The sequence below is a fragment of the Haliotis rubra genome, unplaced genomic scaffold, assembly GCF_003918875.1.
Source record: "Haliotis rubra isolate DU_JTF1 unplaced genomic scaffold, ASM391887v1 Scf350, whole genome shotgun sequence".
Classification (NCBI taxonomy): domain Eukaryota; kingdom Metazoa; phylum Mollusca; class Gastropoda; order Lepetellida; family Haliotidae; genus Haliotis; species Haliotis rubra.
In genome coordinates, this window is record NW_025767025.1 from 979950 (window position 1) to 998699 (window position 18750).

At 39.2% G+C, this 18750-nt stretch overlaps 1 protein-coding gene across 1 annotated transcript in view; it reads right to left on the reverse strand.

The window, feature by feature from the left end:
* Positions 1-2366: 2366 nt before the first annotated feature.
* Positions 2367-18750, reverse strand: part of LOC124285051 (guanine nucleotide-binding protein G(i) subunit alpha) — a 73214-nt gene continuing 56830 nt past the window's right edge. The window contains exons 4-9 of the mRNA XM_046721199.1: positions 11592-11749; positions 10702-10830; positions 10007-10136; positions 9295-9448; positions 8145-8341; positions 2367-7037 (exon numbers count right to left, since the gene is read on the reverse strand). Coding sequence (XP_046577155.1) covers positions 8151-8341; positions 9295-9448; positions 10007-10136; positions 10702-10830; positions 11592-11749 — 762 coding nt within the window. The 3' untranslated portion in view covers positions 2367-7037; positions 8145-8150. The remainder of the gene's footprint in view (positions 7038-8144; positions 8342-9294; positions 9449-10006; positions 10137-10701; positions 10831-11591; positions 11750-18750) is intronic.

The following is an 18750-nucleotide window of genomic DNA, read 5'->3' on the forward strand; positions in this document are numbered from 1 at the left end:
CTATTATCATCCTAATTTCGTCCGTATCTTTCTTGGGCACAAGAAATACCGGGGAGTAGAATCCGCAAGACTGATCCTCCTGAGGAATTTCCAATATAGCTCTTTTGTCTAGTAACTGCTGAATGGCTACCGACGCTCCCGTTAAACGATCTCCCTGCAGGAAAAATCTCCTTCCCCTCGGCTGATAAGTTACTGGGGGAAGTTTGTCCCACGGCAGGATAAATCCCCTCTCTATGACTGACAGTATCCAGCTGTCTGATGTAATTTGATTCCAATTGTCTATATACTGTGCGAGACGACCCCCCACTGGGGATTGAGCTACCAGTTGAACAAAATCGAAATCTGTCTCTAAGTCGAGGGACATTTCCAAATCGCAAGGTGGAGTAAGTTGAGTGTTGTTGGACCTAAGTCAAAATGTCCTAGCACCTGCCCTTGATCCACGAAAAAAACCGGTACCTCTGCCTCTGCCCCTAGTAGAGGGGAATCCCCTGGAGTTTGAAGACACAGACAAAGATCGTGACCTAGTATCAGTTGCTCTTTCAAAGGCTAAACATTAGAATGGTTCCCGGCGGATAGATGAGGACGACCGAGTTGTATGTGCCGGCGGATCACTCCTAGCTCTAGCCTGAGGTCTGCCTCTGTTCTGTGAAAGCAGGGCCGAAGCTAATCTTTGATTTAAATTCCGCGAAGTAACAGCGTCCTTAGCCTGAATTGTTTGACTGCATTGTCCATGGAACAGAGACTCCGAATTAAGGGGCTTTTGAAAAAGCAATTCCTTGGCCGACTCAGGTAAACTCCTAACTGAACTCAACCTAGATGTTCTCTCTATAGCTGTAAGTCTTCCGATATTACAGATCTGGTTATGAGTAGCATCCACCACTGTCTGATATACCACATCCAGAAAGGAATGCGCCATAGCAACCTCTTCCGCAGACATAGAAACTAACGTGTCCTTCTTAACACCCTCGTAATTCTGGAACAGTGGCGGCAATAATGCCTGAACTCCCGCGGCAAACCAATTGGTGTAGGATAAAATGTCTATGGATGCACGTGAGGAGACATTAATGTCCTTAAGATCCTTAAACTGGCAGTTGAAGGAAGCATCCCTGGGTTTAAAGTCCTGCAGCTGGGAAAAATCCTTATCCAATTGAGGAGTATTAGCTGGTATAATCCTGTCATGGATGGCATAGATCACTTTCTGAACTGGCTTGGGTAGGGACGCAAGGGTAGACGCCTTGGACATATTAGCATTGTAAGATTCCAGTGATTATTTCAAGGCCGAGGAATGAGGGAGAGATAATTTAGATAACTTTTCCGGGTGTAGGCAGCCTGAGGCACCAAGTTCCACAGGTATCTCCCGTTCTGTTTCATCTGTTTGAGGCGGGACAGTGGTTGGATATAAGTCATGTATTAACTCCCAACTTCTCCCTAAATGACCAGCCCGGGGGTGAAGTCTTCCAACAACATATTAATAGGTTGAACCGTGAGCAACCCTTCCTTCATGATAACATTAGGTTGATGTAACGGATAAATAGAGGAACTCTCCGAGTCAGACAAGTCAGGAATCTGTTGCCTGTTAGTATCGATGTATTCCATGGCTGGCTGTCGGCCCGGACCCATCACCGTTAGGACCCGTGCAGGTGGAGGCTTGCTGGTTACCAGTGGGTTGGGAGTTGAAGGCGGGAAGCACGTGCTCAATACCGCTACCCGACTGAACCCGATTTCGACCTAGATTTAGATCTTGCCTTAGAGTCTGATCTTTGAGAGGAAGATGGTGTACTAGGAGTACATTTCTTAGTCTTACTAGATTCTGCCCCCGGAGAAGATTTACGCTTTTTGGACTGACACCTACCCGCCTCCATATTGAGCCATTCAATTTCAGATAAATCTGAACACAATAGACAGCGATCTACTAAGGTGCATGGGATACCCGAAAAACACGCTACACATAAGGAATGAGGGTCAAGATCGGGCATGAACTTTTGGCATTGGACACATTTGGTTTTCGCCATATCTTCCTGAAAAACTAAGGAAAAAAGGGTGGGAAAATATAGCAAAATATAACATAAAATAATACAAATACGATTGTCCATAGGACCAAATGTCGACACCACTAACCTACTACGATGAGTCTAGTGCAGAAGACTGTGTAAAGTTTTGGGACAAATGAGATATTCTGCAGATTTTACTAAGTGTCCAGATTTTCACTAATTGGGGTTTAATAATTTAGTGGCTATGTCTTTTCCTGCCACTGCCTTGAAAACATTCCACACCAATATCAACATATGCAGAATCAAACCCTTGCCTAGGCCTGAAATGTCAGAACACCAACCACTGTGCTAAACAACCAAGACAGAAGGCAGACAGGAATTGTATCTAAAATTTATTCTCTATCAACAAGCATTACATCACGGGTTACATATACCATACAAACAACAAAATGTGGTAAAATTACAGACACTGACTGCAAAGACGGAAATAAATAGTACAGGAGAAGATAGTCAGAAAAGCAGGAGAGCATAAATGTTTACAAAATAACTAAAAAGAGTAGGAACGTAAGTAGAGCATCCAGCAGCCGTGCAAACTGAATCTGAATCTCAAGGTCAAGGTCAACGACCACAGTATCTGGTTCATCTAAATGAACTTTGTAGTCCAGTTTTTAGGATCATGCATACTGTATAGACTACAAAACAGGAAATGGTAAATATCCTTGATCAGGGTTCAATGTGATAGCATACCAGCCCTGAATGAGGACATTTATCAACCCTGTTGTTCATCAAGACTATTTGGTAATAATACCGCTATGAAAACACTGAAAAATACAATATCGGTGGAACATTTGGCAATAAGGGGGCAAAAATAATTGCTGAAAATCAAAAATAATTTCACTTTGGAAAAGTGACCTCACTGGAGATTCTGGATATATGATATATGCTGATATACGCTGATATACAGCCAGATTGTTCACACAGCTTGCGTATGAGCGGGGAGTCCTGATCAATTCAACCCAGCAGTATGGTAGTAAACTTTTGTTGTAAAGAATCAAAAAGAATACATATTTTTCGCATAAATACATCTTCCTACATATTACAAACTGTACACATGGAAGAGCAACTTGAATGATCCATGCCGAGACACAGATGAAAGAAATTAGAATATGACCACGTACAAAATATTCAATGAGATGATGATCTCATGATCTTTATATCAATGTTGTTTTAGAAAGTGGATGAAGTTGTCTTGATGATGCCGCTTTCCTTACAATAGGTTGAGAAGGTGGAAGTTTTATTCATACAAGTCAGCTGATTATATAATGATTCACATTTGCAATGTTTAATCATGATGCCTTTGAATAATAAAAAGGACAGTAACAAAATGAAAACATGAGGGAATATAGAATCCAGGAGAAAGGTCGATGCGACCTGCTTAAAGCAACGATTTTTCAAGGCATGCTTGACACAAGGCTGGAGCTACACGACATCTTTTCATAAAACATTAACTTCATAGTAAGCAATTTGTATCAATAAAATTTCACACATTCACGGGGTGTAACAGTTTGTAGTTTCCTTGTCTGTGGATGCTAAAGCTTTGACGGAGGTGACAGACCAGCTTCCTGAATATGATTTCTCACCAAAGGGATAAGATCATTTGACATCGTTTCAAACGTGTGACACACCAAGGCAGCAAGATTTGGATATAACTGTATCATGATGAGATCTGGAAACAATGTGTTGATTTGGACATTGTGTGCAGGATAATGATTTTGTCAATCCTACATTCTCAAAACTGAATTCAGTATCAAATTCCAACTCCTGTTCAATGCACATTTGTTGATAATTACAGCAAACACACCAAATTTATGTTGGCCCCCATTTCGAAGAGTGTGAATCCAAGTGCCCTTTGAACAGCCTTGGTGTGTCACATGGCCTTGACCTTGAACCTAGCTCTGGACCAAGCTCCAATACTTTGCATCTGGACCTACACTACTGCTCACAATATCCTACCCTTTTATGCTATTAATGCAGTACCACTGTGATATGATTGCAGAATCACAACAGTAATACAACAGTAAGTTAGTGGTTATAACCCAAAACAGTACAATTGTGTACTAATGTACAGCTAATGTACGTAGCGCCGACAGCAGGCAATGTGTCTGGATATCAGCACCATATAAGCGGACTATTACTATCACTAATTGTGATAAAGAGGGAATTATTTATGAGCAGCAGTGTACATCCAAAATTTTAACCATGGATCAAGCTCAAAGATGTTAAACATGAACTTTGTTTCTTACATTTTCCCATAATTTAGCTTATGATCTTGTTCCAGAGTTTTAGTTCCATAACTCCGGCCATATACCTAGCTCCATGATCGGAATTCTGAGCCAAGTTCCTCACTTTAACATGTTGTAATTTTACCTCTTTCCAAATTATGTTCCAAAGCCTTGCACTGACCTAGTTCCAGAACAGTTTAACTTTGGACCTAGTTCTAGTGACCTACGACATCCTTGTTCCACAAAATCCAATCTGGAGCTTGTTATTTCAAACAAAGTTTCAAAACTCAGTAAAAAATATCAAAAACAAAAATTCCTTAAATGGTGATCATATTTCAAGAAGCTGAAGGAACACACCTTGGAATATGCTATGCTTGTTGGTCCTGCCCATACTGAATATTTTAAAGTGGAATGACTTCACAAAACAAATATGAAAGCTGATTTGTATTCATGAGAGAAAATAATTGAACTCTGATTAACACTGTAGCAGATCGTAAGATTCAGATCTTTGTAAACACTATGCACAAATGAATTTCAAATTTGATACTGACATAAATGAAAACATCAACCCTGGTCTTGTTGAACCATTTCAGGCCTCGGTGGTGTCATTGGCACGGCGGCGCCAGACTGCAGGGTTTGATTTCTGAAATGCACTGGTCATGTGGAATGAACATTTTGCACATAAGAGAACTCCCATGGACAATATGAGCATTTTGAAGGGAACCGTCTTCCTCTCCCTCAAACTTCCATCATAGAATGAAATAGAAAAAATAGGATTTACATCAAGTCATGTGTTTACTTGGTTTAAAAAAAACAATCCTTCAGACAGGTCCTGTCCAAACATATACATAAATCTACCTTGTAAATTAGTGTAATAGTTTAATTAGTTACGTGTACCTGTTACATCTGCATTCTACGAAGAGAGAGTAGAGTGGCTATGATTACACCCGTGCTTTGTGCTCAAGAATGTTTGCATCAGAGGAGACACATGAAAACTATTTCTTTGACATCACTGTTGGACTTAACAGAAAGGAAAACACCTGCATACCTTCAGGATTTCTTTTAATATACGGATGATCCTTTCTTTATGTTCTTGTTTCCAATTATCAGATATATGACAATCTGCTAGTTATAGTAATTGCCCATAACAGAGTTGGATACAAAATTGAAAAACCCGGATATACCTAAATCCAGAAATACTTGTCTGAGGACACAGTCAACAGATAAGATGTCTGAAAATCTGTTTGTGTGCGTGTTCCACCAACTTACTCCTCAAGTGGCCATATAATAGTCGGATTCCTTATGGATACACCCAAATACTGGCTCCATATAAGGTAATGCTGTGGGTTTGAGCTCATGAATATTCATGAATTTGACCCAATTTGGGAAATTGGTTTGTGTTTCCACCTTCGAAAAAATCTCCTGAATCTAAACGTTCGAATGTTAACATCCAATAAAGACATTTACATAAGCAACAGAGATGCAAAACACAGAGCCACAAGTTTACACAATATAGCTTACATTGTAAACATCATAGTAATTGCACAGAATTGTTGCCGTGACAACATGAGGGTCTCAAAGGTGGGCCATCATGGCGACTCTAATATTTACTGATAGAACAGATATGTGGGTGTTTTGAGTCATTTCTGCCACACAGTGACATTTTGCATCAATATTCTTGTTCACAGGTGAAAATAATCTATTTCTTGAAAACTTGAATGCAGCACCCCATCGAGACCCTCATGTAACCATGGAGACAGGAAGGCTGAATATCTGACCAGTTCAGACTAAGAAAGGCTGTACATACAGGTGAGTCAATATAGGTCAGAGATTGCACTATTTCCTTATAAAATCATTCAACAGATGAAAGATCATACACCAGACCTGTCAACCCTAACACAGTCATTTACAAGCCTTTATACATAATTTGTTCGACAAAATGTCACCTTAGAGATATTTTGTTCTTAATCAATGACTAACCGATCTCGTTACCTTTTAAATTAACCATGCTCTGTTTATTCATTCCAAGATTAATTTCATGAATTCGTAATACCGAAGATCGCAAATAACAATAAAACCATCGCTACCAATAAAACAAATGTTTCACAAAGTCGAAATACATTCACACAAAATTAAAATATCAAATGGAAAACAAAGTAATTCCCGAAGAAACCTCAAAGATGTACAAATGGGATACAGGTTCATGGACATTTTGTTGTTTGTGAATGACAACAGTATAGTTGAAGTGCTGTGTAGGTATTGTATCAGACGAATAACACTGCTGTACAGATCAGCTAAATTCTGGCCATATATGTTCATGCACAGTATTCAGTATGAAGGAAAGTTAACATTTAATGTTGCCGTGACGACAGATCGGTGCCATGATTCCCACCATACTGTTATCGTGTCCTGTTATCGTGTACTGTGATCGCACCTCACCACAAACCAGTAACAGTTGAACAGGAAGTCCACACAGTTTCGGCAATCAAACAAAATGACGATATTTGTACAAAATGTTGAATTGTTCGGACAAGTTCCGTGGAGCTTGTTCTGCAATGTCTTCCAACATGATATGGCAAGTGTTTCCAAGTTGGCGCAGACGTGACAGTGTTCATGCAGACAAATGATGACAGATTTAACGAGCGTCACAATCCACTAACACAGTGACCCCTGGTGGCGGCTAGAGACATCAGTCATACGTGTAGATTTCAACACCAAGTTGACAACAGCTCACACGAGTGATGCACAGACACGTGACCACAGTCTGGAAGGGGAAAAAAGGGAATGATTAATTATTTGTAATACATACATACATACATACATACATACATACATACATACATACATACATACATACATACATACATACATACATACATACATACATACATACATACATACATATATACATACACACATACATATATATATATCTTATATCATGTACTTATGAATATTGTGTCAGTTAGCAGGCAGCAGTAGAAGATTTCAGGAACATGGGGAGATTTAGATAAGATAAAGGAATATTTATCATCAGGATCATTAACCAACCTTAAATGAGATAAGAGAGGACTGTGTAATCGTGTAATGATAATAATACGAGGCTCAAGATAAAATACATCGATTTACAACTCCTGTATTGCAACGTATACCATACATGACAAGTTCTATTGACGTCAATTATTATTGAATATAATAACGGAAACTGAACCAGTTTAAGCAGATTCACTAGTATTTTCTGGTTGTCTATAAATAGCAGAATCTGTGAATTGTTTATGAGTTCCTCCCCTACAAAATCCCATCTTTGCTGTCTGAGAGTTAAAAAACATGGAAACAAAAAATAAAATTCGCATCTGGGTCTAACCCCCAAAAGGCACATCTAGGGATCATGGTTGACATGTGTACCAAGTGTGGTTAAGCTATCATGAATAGTTTAGGAGATTTGCTTCGGACAAAGTGTGATGGACGGATGGACAGACGGAACTCGTTTCTATATCCCCCAACAAAGTTGCGGGGGATAAAAACAAATGATTTAGGGCTGTGATTCACCTGAGGAAAGGGAGGGTATAAAAACTTTTGGAATAAAAGTACTTTATCGGGATACAAATCGTATTGAACCCATATTATCAGGAAGCGCATTATATCGTAGCTTCACTGTATTGTCAGACCTGTAGAATTAATGTTTCATCAAAGCCACAGTTGAAAATAGCCGCCCCTCCCAAAGTGTATGTCAGTCAAGTACAAATCCAGTAATGTGTCAAACGTTACAGTCTGTATGTACATTAGATGCTTCCAACAACCTCTAATCCTTGGTACGAAAAGGTCGCTGTATGCACATCGATATATGAAATTACAAAATATTACAACTCACTTAAGCTTAGAAGAGACCACAATCTTTGAGGTTGTTCTTGATGATGACATCAGTGACAGCATCAAAAACAAACTGCACATTGTTGGTGTCCGTGGCACAGGTGAAGTGGGTGTAGATCTCCTTTGTGTCCTTGCGTTTGTTGAGGTTCTCGAACTGGAGCTGGATGTAGGCCGCTGCTTCCTCGTAGGTGTTGGAGCCTGCAACACAAGGTCAAGGTCAGACCAGTCGTAAAGAGGCCTATAAGGCTTTGATTGGCAAGGGGGCTGGTTGTCATTTTAGAACCCTTGGGAGACCGGTGAAAAGACACTATATAACGCCTAATGCTGTACACATTACTAACTCACATAATCATTCACAGGAGCAGCTTAAAAACCCATCTATTCGGTCACAGTTTGTCTTGAGGATCGGCGAGTGAGTGAGTGAGTGAGTGAGTGAGTGAGTGAGTGAGTGAGTTTAGTTTTACGCCACTTTAGCAATATTCCAGCAAGATCATGGCAGGGGACACCAGAAATGGTGAGGTGAACTGGAGTGTAACATTGTGCTTAAGATTATTGCATGTATATAGCAACGGACACCCACATGTGGCTGCTTGTATTAGTCCAGATTCGGACAACGGATGTATCATGAACATGCGTTAACACTCATTCAAACAGTATACTGACTATGAGTTGAGCAGTCCTTGTTTTGGAAGGGAAAGAACTGTTGTTTAATGCTTTTGGGAAAGAGGAGGCCTGTGTTGGAAGCACCAACCTTCAACTCACAGTGCACACACTCTATCAACTGGACCAAGGAGGCAGCGGTCGTGTACATCATATATGTAATGTGCACAGGTCAAAAGACTGACAAGTAATATAGGAAATTGAAATTTAGCCTGCAACAGTCTTACCAGCTTCAGCAGCAAATGTAAGCAGGTACAGTGAACAACATTGACAATATAGTGTTTGTAAATTACTTCGAACATCAGGAATAGAAACGTAATGTATCAACCAGGTCAGCTGACTGACAGATCCCGTTAGTCAGCCTCTTACAACAAGCATGGGTTGCTGAAGACCAATTTCAACAGGTCAAGGTAAGTTAAATGGAGATAAAATGCCTCTGGATTATCGAGGATGCCCCAGCTAGAGTGTTTCCATTTTGACTGTGCTGTTACCTGTAAACTCTGGGAAGCAGATAGTGAGGGCTGACTTCTTGATCTTCTCCTCAAACAGATCCTTCTTGTTGAGGAAGAGGATGATGGAGGTGTCGGTGAACCACTTGTTGTTGCAGATAGAGTCGAACAGCTTCATACTCTCCATCATACGGTTCTGGGGAGACATCGTCAACACATCAATCAAAAGACTTCTGGAATATTCTTCTACACATATTTGTACTCAGGACGTCTCACAGTGAACCTACGCATGATCATCTTACTATATTATAGAGATATTCGTAACTGGCTTAATAGATACTGCCAGATTTCTCAAGACAGGATAAATTTAAAAAATACGAGTGAGTGAGTATGTTTTAGCAATATTCTAGCAATGTCATCGCAGGGGACACCAGAAATGGGCTTCACACATTGTACCCATGTGGGGAATCGAACCCGGGTCTTCGGCATGACGAATGAACGCTTTAACCACTAGGCTACCCTACTGCCCTTTAAAATCGGAGAACTGTTTCCTGGGATTATGTAAGAGCCAGAATGGTGAGGATGTATTTCAAAAGTTTAATTAAAATAGTGACAGGTATACGACTATTAGTATCGCTTACAAAATACCTTCAGTTACATACAAGTTTAATGCTCTGCACATGAAATGATGGGTGTGGAAAATTTGATCACTTGATGCCTTATAACTGCTGCTGTTACAGTTCAGACCACTCACCATCTCCTGATCCTCAGCTAAAGTGAGGTCGTACTCGCTCATGGCTACGATGAAGATGATGGCAGTCACACCTTCAAAACAGTGGATCCACTTTTTCCTCTCAGACCGCTGGCCGACAACGTCAAACATTCTGTAACAACACATAGACAGTCCAGAAAAGAAATTCACAGAAATAAGTCCATCCACTTTGAGAGTGAGTTAAAACCTAAAGTCAAACCAGCAGTATTTCGGGCATACAATGACAAATCATACCACAAGACAAATACAGGAGCTAAACAGACATGATACACAAAGGCTAGTTTGGAAAACACAACTTGAGTCTCAGGAGGAAAAAAATATATTAGAACCCTTTTACCTGATTTTCTGCAGAGAATTCTTATTGAAAAACTGACTCAAATATCACAATGTGTCTTGAATCAAGTTACTTAGCCACCAACGCTTTTCTATAAGCTGACAGTCTTTAAGGCCATGTCATGTCTGAATTATCTCCCTTTGACCATATTCAAATGTTAATTACATTAATACAAAAGGGTTCCATAGTAGCATTGGGCAAAATCTTTGAATATTGAAGTAACAGGCAATTTAGAAATAAGATATTGATAATATTTGCATTATCTTCAAAAAGCATTCAGCATTTTACATATTGAGATACATATTAAGATACATATCTTATCTTCAGTTTTTCTTCCACTTACTTGAAATGTAAATCTTTAAATGTGAAGTGTGTCTCTACGATGCCAGTTGTCTTCACTCTTGTTCTCAGCACATCCTGCTCTGTGGGGATGTAGCCAGGGTTGGAGATACGGTCCAGAGCATTCAGGTAGCTGAAGCACATCATATCAGTGATAGGTATGTTAATATGGATCAAGTGGGTGAATATGGTTTTACACCACTTTTAGCAATATTCAAGCATTATCATGGTGGGTGACATCAGGAATAGACTTCACATGTACCAATGAAGGGAATCAAACCCAGGTCTTTGGTGAGATGAGCGAATGCTTTAACAACATGGCTACCCCCGTCCCATTTTAACAGGGAGCCAACTTTGACTAAGGAACTGATGCAAAGTTAGCCTTCAAATAAAAAAGCTAGATAAATAAATTATCTTTGCACATCCATACATATGTGGATATTTTTTAGTGAAATGGGGGGAGTAAATAAATTTTTAAAAGGACCAAATACAAAATAAAACTGAATCCACAAGTGTCTGATCACAGAAATTATCATAGCGTTATCTCCCTTTGGTCATCTCAGCAATGACTATTTATTCCAGCATTGTAAGAATAAAGTGATATCATTTTGATAGTAAAATCAGTGTCATATTTCAATATATACACCATATAACAACATATTCTCCGCATTTTGAATTTATAACATAGCTAAGGTAAACAAAAACAATTTATTCAAATTTTACATAAATTTCTTAGTCTTAGTAGTCTGTTCTGATACTTTTTACTCAATATTGAACACACTTTATTTAATCGACATGAGAAGTTTTTGACACATCACCAAGTATTCATCTCAGGATTTAAATTGCCTTCAGCAGACGTGTCTTGTCTTGACGATATTGACATCCATTACTTACTATTCTGCTGAGTCATTGAGCTGGTACTCTCGAGATCGACTGAAGCACTCTTGTACACCGAGGTCCTTCCAGAGTCGCTTCATCAGTGTGGCCACCTCTGCCGACAGCTCCCCCTCGTCAGCATTCCCAGACAGCGAGAAGAACTGGCGTGCATCATCCTGGAAACAAAAACAAACTCAATTAATTCAATTTTCAAATGATTCATGATTCACAAATACATGAGGCACTTTGTTTCATTGTTTAAAGCCTCATTCTGCAATATTCCAGCCAAAGTGCCTGTGATTGTAGCCTGGAAATTATCAAATCACGTGGTTGTAAATGATCAAATCACGGGGTTGTAAATGATCAAATCACGGGGTTGTAAATGATCAAATCACGGGGTTGTAAATTATCAAATCAGAGTTGGGATCAAATCTGTAAATGATCAAATCACAGGGTTGTAAATGATCAAATCCAGTGATTGATATTGTGAGAGATGATCAGCGAGACTGGGAATGACGATGCTCAATCAACCCAGCTATGAAGTCTGACAATCCACCACTTCTAACCAGCATCAGAAGGTTGCCAGGGTGAAATTGTAACCAAGAATCCCCTTGGGGGTAAATATGATAAACTGAAACATAATACAGTTTGGCATGAATGTCATTTGTGAAGTGGTTTCCGTGATTTTACAAAAATCATACATTTATTCTTTCTCCCCATGGACGACTGTCGCAGTTATATCCCAGCAACCTCTACATAGCCGAGTCAGGGCAACTAGATCAGTGGCTTATAGCGTGAGCACAACATGAAACGGTTTGCCTGTTTACATAAATTACGCTTTTATCATTTGTCCCTGTGTCCCAGTGTTTCAGTTGTATCCCAGCAACTTGTAAGTAATGGATTCCAGTAACACCGACCAATGCAGAGATGCCAACCCTAATTTAGCCCAGTTAGTATTTGGCCAAAAAGTTATGCAATAATTAGTATTTTTGGGGCCAAAAGTAGTATTAACTTTTCAAAGAAATTTCATATTTAATAAAGAAATATATAGGCATTCTTGTAATTAACACTGTATGCACCTAAATCAGTAGTCAGTATCTACATATAGCTTGATACTGAATATGTGGTCAAAATTTATTGTGCTTGGTACGTATGCTACTTCATAATTTGATTTAATGTTGTTTTTTTAAATTCGCATATTTTTACTGCTATCGTAGTCGCGTATTTTGTGTTTTTTTTCGTAACGAATGCGATAAAATCGTATGGGTTGGCATCTCTGCCAAAGGCTAACAGTAGAAACACAGATTGTGAAGGCATGGATCTTAAGAGTCCCATTCTGCCCAAACTTAACGTTAATACTCAGCAAGTATATCAGCAATATTATCAGCAAGAATATCAGCAATATTTCAGTCTGGAAATACCCCTGAAAGTAGAAGGGATGACAACTGTACAGTATACAAGCACAGCTGGGTCCCATTTCACAAAGTGACCGTAATGCTACGACTGTTGTAAGTCATATACCATAACACTGGCTTACAAGACAAATGTGTTGGGAATTGGTTGAAATCTCACAATTGATGATTGGTTCATTAACAATGGGCAATCATCCCAAAAATTGGTTAGCATAATTTTTCAGATTTTCCTATTCAGGTTGTTATTGCAGCTAAGTATAACGTGGTTCTCTGTTGTTTTTAGTTTTATTTAGAAACTGCCCAAACAGCATTAGCAAATTTGACATCCAATTTAAAATGATGCTACTCACTACTTCAAAGTGATGACTAATATATCAGGAACATAAACTTTTTGGAGTCTTCAAGATATATTCAGTCATGACTTTTCAGTAAGCCAAGTGAGTTTCTAAGAATTAAACAGTTTTCAGGCCCTGACAACTTCTAAGATATGTTCCATCGTCAAGTGTTTCAAACGCTAAAAGAGTAGTTCCAAAATCGTTTGTGTTCGATTATGAGAAAAGGCGAGCGATTGCTTGGTTGTTTGGTCACTACGACCAATCCTCGATTATTTCAATTAATTGGAACACCACTCTACGACAATAGCAGTGTTATGATCGCTCTGTGGAACAGAAACCAGGACTTTTTAATTCTTGATTTCCATGCAAAGAAAGTGTCTTTCCAAATATCTGTTCACATATTTAGGTTTTATCTACACCTGCTCTTCGGTCTCAAGTTTGCCACCAATGTCAGTACAAATTCCCCTAAAGGAATTCATAAGTAGTTATAGTCGTAACCAATGATAATAATGTTTTGGTGCCGTGGTGGTGACGTGTACGTCTATAACTTCGCCTACATAGAGGGCCTGGCATAGGCGTTATTCAAATTGTGCTGTGTGAATCATTACATTCCTCCTGTCATGAGGAAAACTGTGTCCTTGTTCATTCCTGTATTTGTTTATTTATTTATTCCTCTGGGTCAGGCAATTTAGGTCCTTGTTTACAAAGGAACCTATTTCACATTTTTGCACACAACCAAATCTGTGCTGGTGACTGACAATCGTATTCCATATATGAACTTACATACATATATCACCTGGCATGACTCAATGCATGTCTGTCATCTAAACAAATGCCGATTCCACGTGGAATACATCGTGACTTGAGTACTGTGATGCATATAGTGTCGTGACTTACGTGTCTTAAACAAATAGTGGCATGACTCAAGAATTGTGACATATATCGTACGACTTGTGATACACATACTGTTGTGATACACAACTGTTCCACAACTCAGGTATATCATACTGTGTATCAAGTAATGGGATAAATATCATATCAGTACCTGACAGATATGTGAGGGAAAAATACAGCAATCCATCAACAGACTGGTCTAACATACACCTTTTCCAAACACCATGGCAACAGAAAACATTCACTGAAAACACACTGAAACAAACTGGTCTTGCTGTAATTTTGTTTGAAATAAAGATATTTGTAGGAATACATTTCGTATGACAACTCATGGTGTGAATGCTGTCATAATCATTATCAAATAACTGTTGGTAGATTTCCCACGTTGGTCTGTATATAGGGATAGGCACAGTAACAAGTGTGTTAGCCTGTAGAAATTGAGTTTAACTGGTTTTCTCCCCAAACTAGTTTATTTATACAAACGACACATATGATATGAGCTGCCGAGATATATTGGATTGATATGTATATTAGATTGATCATCATATCTAATAAGAAAAACTAAATATTAGAGAGCAGAAATTTTGTTTGTTGTTTAACACCACACACGGCAACTGAACATGATAATCCAGTGATTGACATCCTGCCATGGGGATACGATGACAAGCATCACCCAAGTCAGCAAGCCTGACCACCCAATCCCGTTAGTCGCCTCATACGATAAAACATGGGTTGCTGAAGACCAATTTGAACCCGGATCTTCATGTGCAAGTTATAACTTAGGGGTCCCCGAATCAAAAATTGTAGAAAGCCTGAATGTCCTCCCAGAAACCCCTTAATTTCCAACACAGATATCATACTCATACATTATCCTAACAAGTGCATCTAGTGTATTTCTTTCATGGAAGGTGAAATCTCCAACAGTTGTTGACACTCAGACAGATCAACAGCATTGTCCCTGTAATTACCAGCATACCAGGGGATAACATATCATTAGCATATTTCTACCACAGAATATTTCCCTGCCACATGTGTTACTCACTGTAAGTACCAACCAGGGTGTATACATATTGTTATACCATGACCAGTGGAGCATAGGACAGCTGAACATATAATGTATTATTGGATGTCAAAGCTTTATGTACCGTACTCGTCAAATAAGAACTCTCAACCGATTTTAAGGTAAATGTGTAAGAAACGTTCATAAATATCTCTTTAGACCGATCAACGCTCATGCTGTTGATCACTGGATTGTCAGGTCCAGACTCGATTATTTACAGACCAGCGCCGTATAGATGGAACATTGCTGAGTGCGGTGTTTGACAACAAACAAAACAAACAAATCCTATTAAGACACATTGTACCCATGTATGGAATCAAACCAGGGTTTTCGGGGTGTGGAGTGAACACTTTAACCACTAGGCTACCCCACCACCCCACCACCCCTATTAAGACCAAAACTGTGCATCACCGTGAGTATTTTCCTGTGTGTTTTACCAATATTTAACATGAAGCTGCGGCATAGGAGGACATACTATGGTAACTATGATTGACAAGGTTTTTTTGTTTAATTTTGATATTTGAAGTTAGTTTGTTCAGTTCCATTTAAACTCTGAAATGATTCCAGTTGTGTACGGTTTTGATAAGTACCATCTTTACAAATTTCCTAAGTGTCCAAGATGTGTATTAGAGTGAATACGGTAAGTTTGCTAATTACTGCTTCCAGGACCCCAGTCCAACAAAGATGACTGGACTGTTTTTGTATGTGTGGCAAATAACAGAATTACTGCGGTCAGGAAATCTACACATTTCAATATTAATACATCTATTATCTTGACAAGGGTTCTGTATGATGTCTACATGATGCTAGAGTCCTATGACAGGAGATAGTTGATGGAGAGGCAGATAATGTGCTTCTAAAAATCACAACCAGTTGCAGTCAAGTAGTCCCCATTCAGTCACCTTAAAAACAATATCTTCTTATGTAATCACACTATCAAGTGCCAGCATACAGCAGAAACGGAAATTATGTATAAATCAAGCCAAACCAACCTTGTTCAGAATTCAAATCTATCTCAATAATCATCCCATTGATCATGATTATATAATGTAACAGAATATGACCAGCTTCTAGGTTGGGGTTCAGTCAAGAAGTCAATATTTAACTGTTATGTCTACTGGACACCAAAACAGCAAGAAGAAAAATCCTTTAGGACTTAAGCCATAAAACTCTAAGAAAATGTTCATATTAGTCATCTCCAAATCGTACCAATCTATAGAAATGTACATCACACGTATGAAATATTCTGTATCCCAACACACAAAGAGGCTTTAACATTCCCTTATTCCAGTGAGTGAGTGAGTTTGATTTTTACGCTGCTTTTAGCAACATTCCAGCAAATATCATGGCAGGGGACACCAGAAATGGGCTTCACACATAGTGCCCATGTGGGGAATCGAACCCGGGTCTTCAGCGTGACGAGCGAACACTTTAACCACTAGGCTAAACCACACACACCCCCACCCCAACCCCCTTTTCCAAAATACTGGGCAATACAATCCAAGTTTGTCATACAGACCCTGAAACAAATAATACACCCATTACATTATATCCTTTCTTGCTGGGATATTCAATGTATATATAAAACTCAGGACGAAACAACATATAACATATGACCTTTCACATTGACCACAAGGCAATATAATCTAAAACCACCCATATCCCATCTTGCTGGAAAATGCAACTTATATCTAAAACTCAGGAAAAAACAACACTTCCCTCTCATATTTCACATCCCACCAGAGGGCGATATCATCTATGATCACCAATATCTCATCTTGCAGGGAAATATAAACTATAACATCTCACAACCCACCATAGTCAGGACAAAACAACATATAACATCCCACGTTTCACACCACCACAAGGTAATATCATCTGAAACCACCCACATCCCACCATACTCAGGACAATACAACATATAACATCCCACGTTTTATCCCACCACAAGGTAATATCATCTGAAACCACCCACATCCCATCATACTCAGGACAATACAACATATAACATCCCACGTTTTATCCCACCACAAGGTAATATCATCTGAAACCACCCACATCCCATCATACTCAGGACAATACAACATATAACATCCCAAGTTTAACCCACCACAAGGTAATATCATCTGAAACCACCCACATCCCATCATACTCAGGACAATACAACATATAACATCCCACGTTTTATCCCACCACAAGGTAATATCATCTGAAACCACCCACATCCCATCATAGTCAGGACAATACAACATATAACATATAAGTTTCAGGACACACCACCACAAGGTAATATCATCTGAAACCACCCACATCCCACCATAGTCAGGACAATACAACATATAACATCCCACCACAAGGTAATATCATCTGAAACCACCCACATCCCACCATAGTCAGGACAATACAACATATAACATCCCACCACAAGGTAATATCATCTGAAACCACCCACATCCCACCATAGTCAGGACAACATATAACACAACGCTTAACATCCCACCACAAGGTAATATCATCTGAAACCACCCACATCCCACCATAGTCAGGACAATACAACATATAACATCCCACCACAAGGTAATATCATCTGAAACCACCCACATCCCACCATAGTCAGGACAATACAACATATAACATCCCAGGTTTCATCCCACCACAAGGTAATATCATCTGAAACCACCCACATCCCACCATAGTCAGGACAATACAACATATAACATCCCACCACAAGGTAATATCATCTGAAACCACCCACATACAAGAAACCACCCATCCCACGATACTCAGGACAATACAACATATAACATCCCAAGGTTTCACACCACCACAAGGTAATATCATCTGAAACCACCCACATCCCATCATACTCAGGACAATACAACATATAACATCCCCACCACAAGGTAATATCATCTGAAACCACCCACATCCCATCATACAGAACAATACAATCAGGCCAACTGATCCTAATAGGTGCTTGGAGAAAACCGGCGGCTTATCTTCCTGTAAGTGCCAATCAAGCACCATAACTACAGTTACTAGCCACGGACATTTGTCAGGTAATAAACTGCCCTGTTTTATTGCTTCTCCTCCCAGATGGCCGTCCAAGGAGGGATACGTCATATTCGGTCAGAAGTGTCATTAATACCACTGGGAGAGGGAAGGATTGGAAGAATGCATAGCAGGCTCATATACGGAAACAACCTTATCGCTGAATATAAAGCCATTTTTTCTGAATAAATACACGGTTCCCAGACATAACTGACACTCTTTATCAACAAACATATATGCAGCTTCACTAGATACTTTATCGAATATATTTATACCTCTGAATAGAAAGGCTACACATTTTGTTTTCATTTGCTTTATATATATTTCACAGAAAAATCCCTCTCGGAAATGGGGATAAAGAAAACGGTTTTAAAACTTCAACTTTCTCCATCACAATGGATTGGCAGTTATAAAAAGATAAATGG